The 12,005-nt window shown below is 41.5% G+C and overlaps 1 protein-coding gene across 1 annotated transcript in view; it reads left to right on the plus strand.

Annotated features, from left to right (window-relative positions):
* The first annotated feature begins 248 nt into the window (after positions 1-248).
* LOC118803793 (aldehyde oxidase 3-like) overlaps positions 249-12,005 on the plus strand; it is a 38,966-nt gene continuing 27,209 nt past the window's right edge. The window contains exons 1-11 of the mRNA XM_036564288.1: positions 249-354; positions 529-586; positions 1,522-1,618; positions 3,816-3,924; positions 5,421-5,547; positions 6,087-6,148; positions 7,648-7,725; positions 8,012-8,092; positions 8,904-9,048; positions 9,601-9,693; positions 10,795-10,946. Of these exons, the coding sequence (XP_036420181.1) occupies positions 301-354; positions 529-586; positions 1,522-1,618; positions 3,816-3,924; positions 5,421-5,547; positions 6,087-6,148; positions 7,648-7,725; positions 8,012-8,092; positions 8,904-9,048; positions 9,601-9,693; positions 10,795-10,946 (1,056 nt within the window). The 5' untranslated portion in view covers positions 249-300. The remainder of the gene's footprint in view (positions 355-528; positions 587-1,521; positions 1,619-3,815; positions 3,925-5,420; positions 5,548-6,086; positions 6,149-7,647; positions 7,726-8,011; positions 8,093-8,903; positions 9,049-9,600; positions 9,694-10,794; positions 10,947-12,005) is intronic.

A 12,005-nucleotide genomic window follows, 5' to 3' on the forward strand; every position in this document is an offset into this window, starting at 1 on the left:
GGTATTTATAATTAATACACTTATGATGTACAGCAGTATCGTTTGTTGAAACAGGGTGATAATCGTTCACGTATTTATTGTGTCCAATGTGTGTAAATAAAAGGAGGAACTTCTGAAGTCACCCTTTACTCTAATATCTTACTGAATCAGTTGGGCCCTTTAAGGCCTCTCTAAGGCTGCGTTGGCCCTTTAAGGGGTGTTTATTTTTAACAGAGGGGGCGTTTCTCTGTGAACACGGCCTCTCTGCACTTCCTCAGGGCCCAGGCAGGGTGAAAGTAGTTCCAGCTGGAAGTTTAGAACATGGCTGAGCAGCAGAAGAGCGACGTTCTGACTTTTTATGTGAATGGGAAAAAGGTAAGGAGCTCTATGTGTATATAAACGCCTTTAATGCGCTCTAGCTGATTATTATGGTCTGTATTTCCTGCCACTGTGGAGCTGTGGAAGGTCAGCGCTTCTCCAACACTGGTTCCTCATTCTGACGTGAGAAAAAGTCTGAAATATATTAAAGTAAGTTCTGCTGTGCTGCAGGTGACAGTGAGCGATGCAGACCCGGAGACCACGCTGCTCGGCTTCCTCAGACAGAGCTGTATCCTTTCAGCTTCACCTGCTGAAGTGCTGCAGGAGTCTCAGCAGGTGCTCTGATCAGCCTCATTAGTGCTGCTTTAGGCTCATAACTGAGGTGTTTTCTGTAAGGAGACTTTCAGAGAAATCTTTCAGCTTCGTTTTGGAATCGATAGGAGCTTTTTGTGAAGTCTGACTTGGAGCAAGGAGAGAGTTAAGATCATTTCAGAGAAATGGACCGAATGAGTGAATGAGTGCACTGCCGAGTGAACCTCAGAGAAAGAGAGAGAAAGAAGATAAAGAAGAGAGAAAGAAGACAAATAGGTGATTTCAATACATATTTATAGATTTCAGTATATATTTATATAGTGATAGATGTAGATATATGTACACCTTCAGTTGTCTCTTTATTAGGCACGTCAACATTGTACCATCATTGTCCATAAAAAGTAAATGGACGAGAGGGAAGGAGAAAAAAAAACAGTAAAAAAGTAGATAGAAGATAGAAGATGGGAAAAAAGAAAAGAGAGAGAGCGTGATGAGAGTGAAAGAGAAAGAAGCAATAAAAAATAGAAGAAAGAGGAGAAGAGAGCGTGATGAGAGAGTGGAAGAGAAAGAAAAAAGCTATAAAAAAAGAAGACAGCAGGGAAAAAGAAAACGGAGAGAGCATGATGGAGAGAGTGAAAGAGAGATAAGTGATAAAAAAAGTAGATAGAAGAAAGGGAAAAGGAAAGAAGCAATAACAAGCAGAGAGAGGAAAGACAGAACGTAATAGAAAACAAGAGAAAGAGAAGATGAATAAAATGCAGTAAAGAAGTTACATAGGCAGAAATGTATGATTCTAATATAAATATATATATATGTATCTGAATGTATCTGAAATGTGTTGTTTTCCTGTGTGGGTGTGGGAGGTCAGGGAGGCTGTGAGTGTGTGTTTAATGTCCTTGACCGTTTGTTCAGTGCGGCTGACGGGCAGTAAGTACGGCTGTGGAGGAGGAGGCTGTGGAGCCTGTACTGTAATGCTGTCCAGATACGACCCTCAGACCAAACACATACAGTATCCTTCAGTGTGTGCTACGCTAAACAGTGCAGTAAGGTAGCGCGTTTAACGGAACGCTTTAAAGGGGACCTGATCCTTTTCTGATTTGTCCCTTTCCTTTATTGTGTTGTAGCTTTTTGTGAATGTAAACGTTCTGCAGAGTCCCAAAGCTCAGCGTTCCCTCCAGAGGGAGAAACTTTTCTCAGCTGCCTGGAATGCCTCGTTGGAATCCCAGCGCTTTTCCTTTGTTACAAGATGACATCATCTCATAACACAGTCCTTACTTGCCTGCCTACTGGTGAGCTCCGCCCCCTCACACAGCGCTCAGCGGCTACTGGAGGAGGAAGAGTGTGTTCAGTGATGTAGAGTGTGGAGAAGATGCTGACCAGACTTTCAGGATCCACTCTGGATCAAACTGATACAGCAGAACTGACGCCGCTGGAGAAACAGCCACAGTGGAGTTTACAGCTGCTCAGGAGAGAAGGGTCTGTCTGCAGACTGCAGGACAGGGGTGGAACCCGGAGGGGCAGAACCACTCTGGAGGCTGACCGATCAGAACAGAGTGGGCGAGCTGACCAATCATTGGGAGGCGGGGCTTAAAGACACAGGAGCTCTAACAGAGCATTTCAGCCAGATATTGTACACAGATATTGTATTTTTAGATAATCGAAGCATTTAAATCTGTTTTAATAGAGCCCTAAAATAAAATGATCAACACTGAAAATGAGAATAATAGATCCCCTTTAAACAATGAGTAAAAATCTCCAGTCTGATGGACAGAATGAAGCGCTACATGCTGTAAATGCAGTGCTCAAAACAAAAGACTCAAACCAACTTGAAAAGGGTTTTGGTCCAAGCATGCTAGCTGGCCAGTGCTACCCTTCTAGAAAAAAAAACCAGCAGAGACCAGTATGTATGCACATGTTGTGTTTTGGATGCTGATTTGCTGGTAAGCAGCAGAAACAGCAGATCATCACTGTCCAAAAAAAACAGTATCTTCATTTTCTTCTTCTTCTTCAGGCAAAAATGAAACAAAACATCACAAGCATGACAAAAATCACAATGCATTAAGATAAGATGAAGGTAGAAATACAAATGGATTAACTTTTGAAAGTTGCAATAAATTATAATAGATTTTTATACTATTAGACAAAATTGACGTTTTTTACCAAATGCAAAATTCTAAACATAAAGCCTGGTGTTTTGTTTTTATTGCTGAGTAAACAATTCTGTGACTCTGTGTATTGAGAGGGTGGCACGGAGGTGCAGTGGGTAGCGCTGTCACCTCACAGCAAGGAAGGCCTGGGTTAGATTCCCTGGCTGGGCGACGGGGGTCCTTTCTGTGTGGAGCTTGCATTTTCTCCCTGTGTCTACGTGGGTTTTCTCCCACTGTCCAAAGACATGCGGTCAGGCCAATTGGACACACTAAATTGCCCCAAGGTGTGAAAGTATATGTCTGTGTGTCTGCCCTGCGATTGACTGGTGGCTTTCCACCCAATGACTGCTGGGATAGGCTCCAGCTTCCCCTGCGACCCAGAAGGATAAGCGGCTTAGAAGATGTGTGTGTGTATTGATAGTTTGAAGGAGCGCAGTTTTTATTATAGCCAACAACCACATTGTTGTAAGTTTTAGGTGGAGAAATTGAACTAAACTGCCTTTAGGTGATGTAGACCAATCAGAAACCCCAGGTGCAGCGACATCACAACCACAACTAAATGCCAGTTCAGTTTTCAACCCTCAAGCCAGAAAAAGGACATGCTGGTCTTACTGGCTAAAAATGGCCTGGACTTTAATTCATAGAAAAGAATCACAGTTTAAATCACTGTCACAAAATTTATAAGAGAATCTTTGATTTCCCAAATTGCTCAGCCTTGTGTTTCAGTCACATTCCTGCTTTCAGTGTGTTTTTAAAAACAGTTTCAAACAATCAGATGAACTCCAGTCAGGATGAAATGTGGGATGATGCCCTGAATCGTTTCCTAAAGAATCATAATCGTATTGAACCGTTTAGAGATCAGAGTCTGAGCTGAAACGCTCCTTATAACTTCAGCGTGAGTGGGCGGGGCTGAACTGCTGTAGGCTAAGTAGGTGGATGTATGTAAATGTGTAGGTGTTTGATTTGGAAAAATACTAAAAAAATCAGTTTTATGTGATACAGGCCCTTTAATAAGTACTGAGGGGCGGTCAGTGTGCTGTGGTTTCCTTCACTGTGGAGTCATTTCTCTGTTAATGCCTGTCTGATGCCCGTATGCCAGCTGCACGGAGCGGCCGTCACCACCGTCGAAGGGATCGGCAGCACCAAAACCAGGTTACACCCTGTACAGGTAATCCGGATTATAATGCAGGACACTGGATTAGTCTGCGTTCACTGAGACTCAAATGGTTTCATTTACAACAGATCACAGTCTTAAAGGGATTTTCAAGCAAATACTTTGTTTGGAAGGAGAACTCTGTCAAAACTTGGTGAAGGATACCCTGTTCTTCAGTGGTCAGGACCCCCATGGACCCTCACAGAGCAGGTACTATTTGGGTGGTGGATCATTCTTAGCACTGCAGTAACACTGACATGGTGTTGGTGTGTTAGTGTGTGTGTGTCCACTCACTGTCCACTCTATTAGACACTCCTACCTTGTCAGTCCACCTTGTAGATGTAAAGTCAGAGATGATAGCTCATCTGCTGCTGCACAGTTTGTGTTGGTCATCCTCTAGTCCTTCATCAGTGGTCACAGGATGCTGTGTCCAGCAGTGACACTGAGGTGTTTAAAAACTCTAGCAGCACTGCTGTGTCTGATCCACTCAGACCAGTGCAACACACACTAACACACCACCACCACGTCAGTGTTACTGCAGTGCTGAGAATGACCCACCACCCAAATAGTACCTGCTCTGTGAGGGTCCATGGGGGTCCTGACCACTGAAGAACAGGGTAAAAGGGGGCTAACAAAGTATCAGAGAAACAGATGGACTACAGTCTGTAACTGTAGAACTACAAAGTGCACCTATATAGTAAGTGGAGCTGATAAAATGGACAATGAGCGTAGAAACAAGGAGGTGGTCATAATGTTCTGCCTGATCGGTGTATATTTGTGCATATATACACACACACACATGCACACATACACTCGTATGCATACACACTTGCACGTGCATATGTATGTATGTATGCAAGTAGGTATATAATAAATAATAATAATTAGAAATTGTGCACTAAAATTTACATTTAGAAAATCAGCAAATGAAGCTGGGGTGTTCAAACATTTGTATAGGACTGTGTGTGTGTGTGTGTGTGTGTGTGTGTGTGTGTGTCTTGAATGGCACATCTGTCTAGTTTTTCAAAGACGAAATAACTATTAAACTCATTAAAACTCGTGATCAGTAATTTTTATCTGCCTTACATCAACAGTGCTTCAACAAATCAACAAATATATGCAGCATTTTGTTTTGTAAAACATGATAAAAGAATAAAATCTACAGAACTTTAGCTCTAATAATAATAATAAACAGGTCATTTTGATCTGAACATAACACAAGTGTTAAAAATAAAGAGTCCTGTTTATCCGATTGGATTTCAGTCTGGAGCAGTAAATTCACTTTCCAGGTTTTATTTTAAATGCACGTTGTGTTTAAAGGATGGTTTTATCAAACATATTAATTTTGCTAAGAATTGATGACATCATCAAAATTGGTGGCCTGATTGGCTAAATTCTATTGGCTGTTAGCCGTATTAGCATGTTTGGATGAGCTGCCTGTACAGCTGTGTGAGTTTAGCTGTAGCCGTGTGGTTTCTCTGTGTGCTGTATCTGTGTGTGTCTGTGTTCAGGAGCGTATAGCGAAGGCTAACGGCTCTCAGTGCGGCTTCTGTACTCCTGGGATGGTGATGTCCATGTACACACTGCTGAGGAACAAACCAAAGCCCACCATGGAGGAGATCAGAGAGACTCTGGGGGGTAAAATATACACTTAATTAATGCTTTTATATTTCGATCAGTGCTCAGTAGCAGTAATGCTGCCCAATCAGCACTCAGTAGCAGAAATGCTGCCCAATCAGCACTCAGTAGCAGTAATGTTAACCAATCAGTGCTCAGTAGCAGTAATGCTAACCAGTCAAGACTCAGTAGCAGTAATGCTAACCAATCAGCACTCAGTAGCAGTAATGCTGACTAATCAGCACTTAGTAGCAGTAATGCTAACCAATCAGCACTCGGTAGCAGTAATGCTAACCAATCAGCACTCAGTAGCAGTAATGCTGACTAATCAGCACTCAGTAGCAGTAATGCTAACCAATCAGCACTCAGTAGCAGTAATGCTAACCAGTCAGCACTCGGTAGCAGTAATGCTAACCAATCAGCACTCAGTAGCAGTAATGCTGACTAATCAGCACTCAGTAGCAGTAATGCTAACCAATCAGCACTTAGTAGCAGTAATGCTGACTAATCAGCACTCAGTAGCAGTAATGCTAACCAATCAGACTGCTTTGTTTGTGTAGGTAACCTGTGCAGGTGTACAGGATATCGGCCCATTATCGACGGCTATCGGACCTTCTGTGAGGTAATCAGCTCTTTCATCTGTGCGTTCCTTCATACAGTGGGAGAAGCTCTAGAACCAGTTCAGTCTCTGGGCAGGACAGTGTTCATCCTTACTGCACCACTTTAATACAGTTACAGATACAGGCGTCCAGTTTAAAACGGGCAGCATCAGCCGTTTACTGAGGTCATTCAAGCTCTTTTTATCTATTAGTACAGTATAAACAGTTTTACACGCTCTGAATTTTAAAAAGACAAAAATGGTTTTATTTGCTTTTGTTTGTTTGTTTATTTTTTAATAATATGAATTATTATTATTATTATTATTATTATTATTATTATGTTACTGTTTTGTTGTTATTTTTATATTACACAAAGTTACAAATTTATAGCAATAATAATAATAATAATAATAATAATAATAATAAGGGGTCTATTTACATACTTCCACCTCTTCAGCCCCTCTTTAGCCCCGCCCACTCACCTTAAAGTTATAAGGAGGGTTCCAGCCTGGACTCTTTTGAATGAGGCACAGCCAATCAGAATGAAGCTTATTTGCATATATCGGCCTAAAACAACACATTTGATTCTAAGGGATAAGGAGAGGCTGGAAATGGTCATAATAATAATGAAACGCAGCACATTTCAAATATAATAAAGTCATAATTCATTTTGTAAAGTGTTGCGTTGTCATGATTTATGACTTTTGTTACGTAAAACTACACAAAGGACAAAAAAGTGGAGCTCCAATAAAAAAAATAACATTCAGGAAAAATGTAGGATATGAGCTGCTAAAATCCAGCCTTTTATCAGATTTCTTAATCGGATTTATAGAATTTATTCTGATCTCAGAAATCAGAGGGTGCTGTTAACATTACCATTTGAATAATCAGATAACTGCATAAATCTGATTATGATCAGATTATTGAGTGCATGTAAACACACTCAGTGTCCTGTTAATATCACTGTAAGCGCTCTGACTCTTACTGTAAGACTTGTATGTCTGTGAAGCGCTGTTTCTTTAAAGGGCTCATACCCTACATTTTCTGTCACACCATCTATGTGGTTTCATGTACCCATAATTCATTTCTACACGACCATTTTCCAGCCTCTCTTTATGTCTTATAATTAAACAGGCTGTTTTTGTTCCTATGTCTTTAAAAATGATATATATATATATATATATATATATATATATATATATATATATATATATATATATATATAGGCTCTGTTCTAATTGGCTGTGCCTCATTCAGAAAGCAGTCTGGGCTGAAACACTCCTTATAACGTCAGCATTAATGGGTGGGGCTAAACCACTGTAGGCCAAAGAGGCGGGCCTATGCAAATGATTTGGCTCATGACGTCACAAAAACAAAGCAGTTTGGTATCTATAAATGGACGGTATGTTCCGGGGAAGTGAACATTTTGATTATTTAACAATGTTTACATGCTGCATCACAAAATGATCAAAATTCAGTTTTTCGTGTTTTGGGCCCTTTAATCTGTTTGTTCTCTCTGCAGAGTGAAAACTGTTGCCAGGTGAACGGCAGCGCCTGCTGCACGGCCAATGGAAACAGACCTTTGGAACCTGCGGAGAATGTAAGATTATTTTCGGGTCATCTCGGGTCAGTGGCCTATTTAGATGTTTTATTACTTGGTTCAGACTCTTTGTTTAGGCTTTTGAGCCCTGTTTTCAGTTTTTTACTGATATTAACTGCACATATCATACGTTTCACTGTAATTATGACTGCAATGTTGTGGATTTATGATTATCTTCCTGGTTATGAGCCAATCATTGATATTTCACTGCCACAAACACTGAAAGTCCAGCCGAAGTTATTGATTAAATTTGTGAGTGAAGTGTTTCTTTTGTCTGGTCTCTCAGGGTCAGACGGGGCCGTCTGGTAAAGAGGAGTTTCTACCTCTGGACCCCACACAGGAGCTCATCTTCCCCCCAGAGCTGATAGTAAGACTTCAAACAACTAAAAGCTCCCTCACAGAAAGTTAAATGGTTATGAATTAACTTTATTCACTGAGACACCGTTTTATGATTTGTGTTGAGAACTTAAACTCCATTCATGGTGGAGGGATACATAATATGCAGGGTGTTGTGAGGCAAAATAGTCTCCAAAGAAGATTTGGAAGATTTTCCACTATTTTCCATCATCAACATTTCATATAAACTCTGAAGACACTTGTAGGTGATTCAGGGTGGTTTGGTGTGAAATGGTTCAGATGTCTTTACAGTGGTGGTGATAGGAACCAGGGGTCGCCATGACTACAACACAGATATAGACATTTTATTTACTATCCAGAACCACCAGTGAACCTACACGAGTCTTCTGAGTTTTATATTGATGATGGTAAAATAGTGGATAATCTGAAATAATAAGTTTTATTAGGGACTATTTTGCATCACAACACCCTGCATATCATGTATCCCTCCACCATGAATGGATTTTAATGCTGAAATCTTCTCAAAACTATCATAAACAATGTCAGATATAAATGATGGTAAAATAGTGGAACTGAGATGAACTGGCGACCTGTCCAGGGTGTATCCTGCCTTCCGCCCAATGACAGCTGGGATAGGCTCTAGCACCCCACCGCGACCCAGAAGGATAAGCGGTTTAGATGATGTATGTGTCTATGTAAAATAGTGGAAAATCTGAAAAAAAAATTAAAATTTAAAGACCGTTTTAAGATGCTCTGATGCTTTTGTGATGGTACCACTTTCATTTGATGTAGTAATTTAATCTGTGGGTGATTCTGTGTAGAGAATGGCCGAGTTGGAGGAGCGAACCACTCAGACGTTTCGGGGGGAGAGGATGACCTGGATCTCCCCCGTCTCTCTGGATGAGCTGCTCCAGCTGAAGAGTCAACACCCACAAGCCCCCATCGTCATGGGCAACACTAATCTAGGTATTTTTAAATGTTATTTCTTATCTGATCTTTCATTGAGCTTTTAGCTAACAGCTAGATGGCTCGTGATGGCTGATAGGTGCACAGATCGAAATGAAGCACATTCATATACAGAAGTTTTAATGTTTTGTAATGATTTTCTAAGTGAAAATATGTTGCCAAATCCTCTACAGAGAACACACTTAAATATGACATTGATTTTTCTGTATATTTTTGATTGACTTGCTGAGTTTAACATACTGAAAGGAAAATAAAACAAAATGCGCATTAACTTTTGCTAATTTGATGTGATATTTATTAAAGTACATGCAGTTTGAGACTAATTGTAAACTCCTGCCCACATGATCACTGTTATTTAGTCGTGTGCGTTTTAACATCCTTTAAACCAGACTGTCCGGTCCAAAACTGGACACCTGGCCACCTTGCCTCACTTTAAGTCTGAAATGTGAGAAGTGTAAATGTTAGTGTGAGTGAAACTGTGCACTACACTGTTGTTTGTTGATGAAGTGATTGATCTGCTGTCCTGATTTTATTGTGTGATGTTTTTATCAGGGCTGGACATAAAGTTTAAAGGAGTCGTCCATCCCATAATAATATCAGCCTTTCGTGTGCGGGAGCTGTTCGAGGTCACAGAGAAACCAGAAGGTAAGTGTCCAGAACACTAAGGGAGGCAGGAAGGTGTTTTGAGTTGGGGTTGTCCACTTTATCAGCTCCACTGACCATAAAGTTTCACTCTGTAGTTCTACAGTTACAGACTGTAGTCCATCTGTTTCTCTGCATACTCTGTTACCCTGTTCTTCAGTGGTCAGGACTCCCACAGGACCCTCACAGAGCAGGTACGTGGTGACGTGGTGGTGGTGTGTTAGTGTGTGTTGCGCTGGTATGAGTGGATCAGACACAGCAGTGCTGCTGGAGTTTTTAAACACCTCAGTGTCACTGCTGGACTGAGAACCAAAAACATCCAGCCAACAGCGTCCTGTGACCACTGATGAAGGACTAGAGGATGACCAACACAAACTGTGCAGCAGCAGATGAGCTATCGTCTCTGACTTTACATCTACAAGGTGGACTGACAAGGTAGGAGTGTCTAATAGAGTGGACAGTGAGTGGACATTGCTTAAAAACTCCACCATCGCTGCTGTGTCTGATCCACTCACACCAGCGCAGCACACACTGACACCACCACCACCATGTCAGTGTCACTGCAGTGCTGAGAATGACTCACCACCCAAATAATACCTGCTCTGTGGGGGTCCTGTGGGGGTCCTGACCACTGAAGAACAGGGTATCCTTCACCAAGTTTTGACAGAGTTCTCTTTCGATCGGGGAAGGGGTCCAAAGCGCAACCCATGTTCTTCTGCCACACACCGCATGCAATTACACATTTGCACCACAGGGGTCTCCAAATCCCCAGCACTTACATGGTGCAGTTTTAAACTGTGCACAGCTGCTGCAGATTTTGAATATAGTATAGAAACAAAGCATAGAAATGGAAGCTCCACTCAACAAGCACACATGATTATTTGAATGCATTATATGATTATTTCTGATTATTTTAAAGTGTATTTATTAACATTATTATTATTGTTGTTTTGGTAGTTGCAGTAAACCCATCCTGAAATCTGGAGGTGCTGCAGCCCCTCAGACCCCCCCGCCCCAACACCTTCACCCGACATCCCGTATCAATGCCTGACTCTGTGTGTGTGTGTGTGTGTGTGTGTGTGTGTGTGTGTGTGTGTGTTGTAGGTGTGTGTATTGGAGCGGGCTGTAGTCTGTCCACCGTGCAGAGTGTGTTGGAGAAGTGTGTGTGTTCTCTCCCTGCTGAACACACACAGACACACGCAGCACTGCTGGAGCAGCTGAGCCGCGTCGCAGGAGAGCAGATCCGCAACGTAGCTGTGAGTCTCTTTCATATATACGCATACAGTAGAGTCCACAAGGCAGAGACCACCCTTCATTTATTTAATTTCCCTGCTGAGTGGTTACCACTGAGACCGCTAGATTCCTGTTAGACACCTTTAGATCTCATTAGGAAACCAAACGCATCTGGAATCAGTCCCAGAACGCCATTAGAATCCCTTACACTGTGATAACGACCCAACACAACAACAGAATAGCATTTGTGTGTGACCAGTAGTGATGCACCAGTACCACTGTTTCTCTTCCAATACCGATAACTGATCCTTGAGTATCGGCCAGTACTGAGTACTGATACCAATACTAACTCTGTCTAACCCTTATTAACATATTAGTCTTGATATTCATACAGTTTGACTTTTTAAATATTTTATTTTAGTAAAACTGTGTTCTCTGTTGCTAATAAAGCATATGAAGTTTGAATGAACATCATTTACCTGTTGTAATAGTTATGTTTTAATATATAATCTAACAATTTTAGATGCTTAAGGCTATTAATTATAGGAGTGATGTTTAACATGTGAATTAAAGGTAAAATATATTTGTGTAAAGCAGTTAAAAACAGAACTGAACGATACATAGATAAACCTGCGATCTGTGCATGTCAGCATGCAGCATCTTCTCTGGCTCAGCAAAAATGGTGTGAGTGTTTTTATTTGTCTCATACGTGTGTCCCGTTCACTCGCGCTGCAGTGAGGTGTCATTTCTGGGCAACAGTGTGGTATATTGCGCCTTCGAAGCACATCTCAAACGCAGTTCGGTTGCACATACATTCATCAAAGTGCTGCCTTCTGAGGCACTGACTTATGAGACAACAAGGCATCAAGACAGCTGCCTTCAGTTTTGGACACAGCCTTAGACAACAGATGTTTCTGGTTCAAATTGGGTAGTGACAAGGCGAGGGTGAGTGGACACACAGGCTAGTGGGCTGCTGTGCTAAAGGCTAAACCCAAGCTAAAGATTACCTCAGGATTACCTCAGTGGTGGTTCCTTCCACATGTCACCTCTAAGTCCCTGAATAACAACCTGGACTAACATTA

This window comes from Colossoma macropomum, unplaced genomic scaffold, assembly GCF_904425465.1.
Source record: "Colossoma macropomum unplaced genomic scaffold, Colossoma_macropomum, whole genome shotgun sequence".
NCBI classification, from domain to species: Eukaryota; Metazoa; Chordata; class Actinopteri; order Characiformes; family Serrasalmidae; genus Colossoma; species Colossoma macropomum.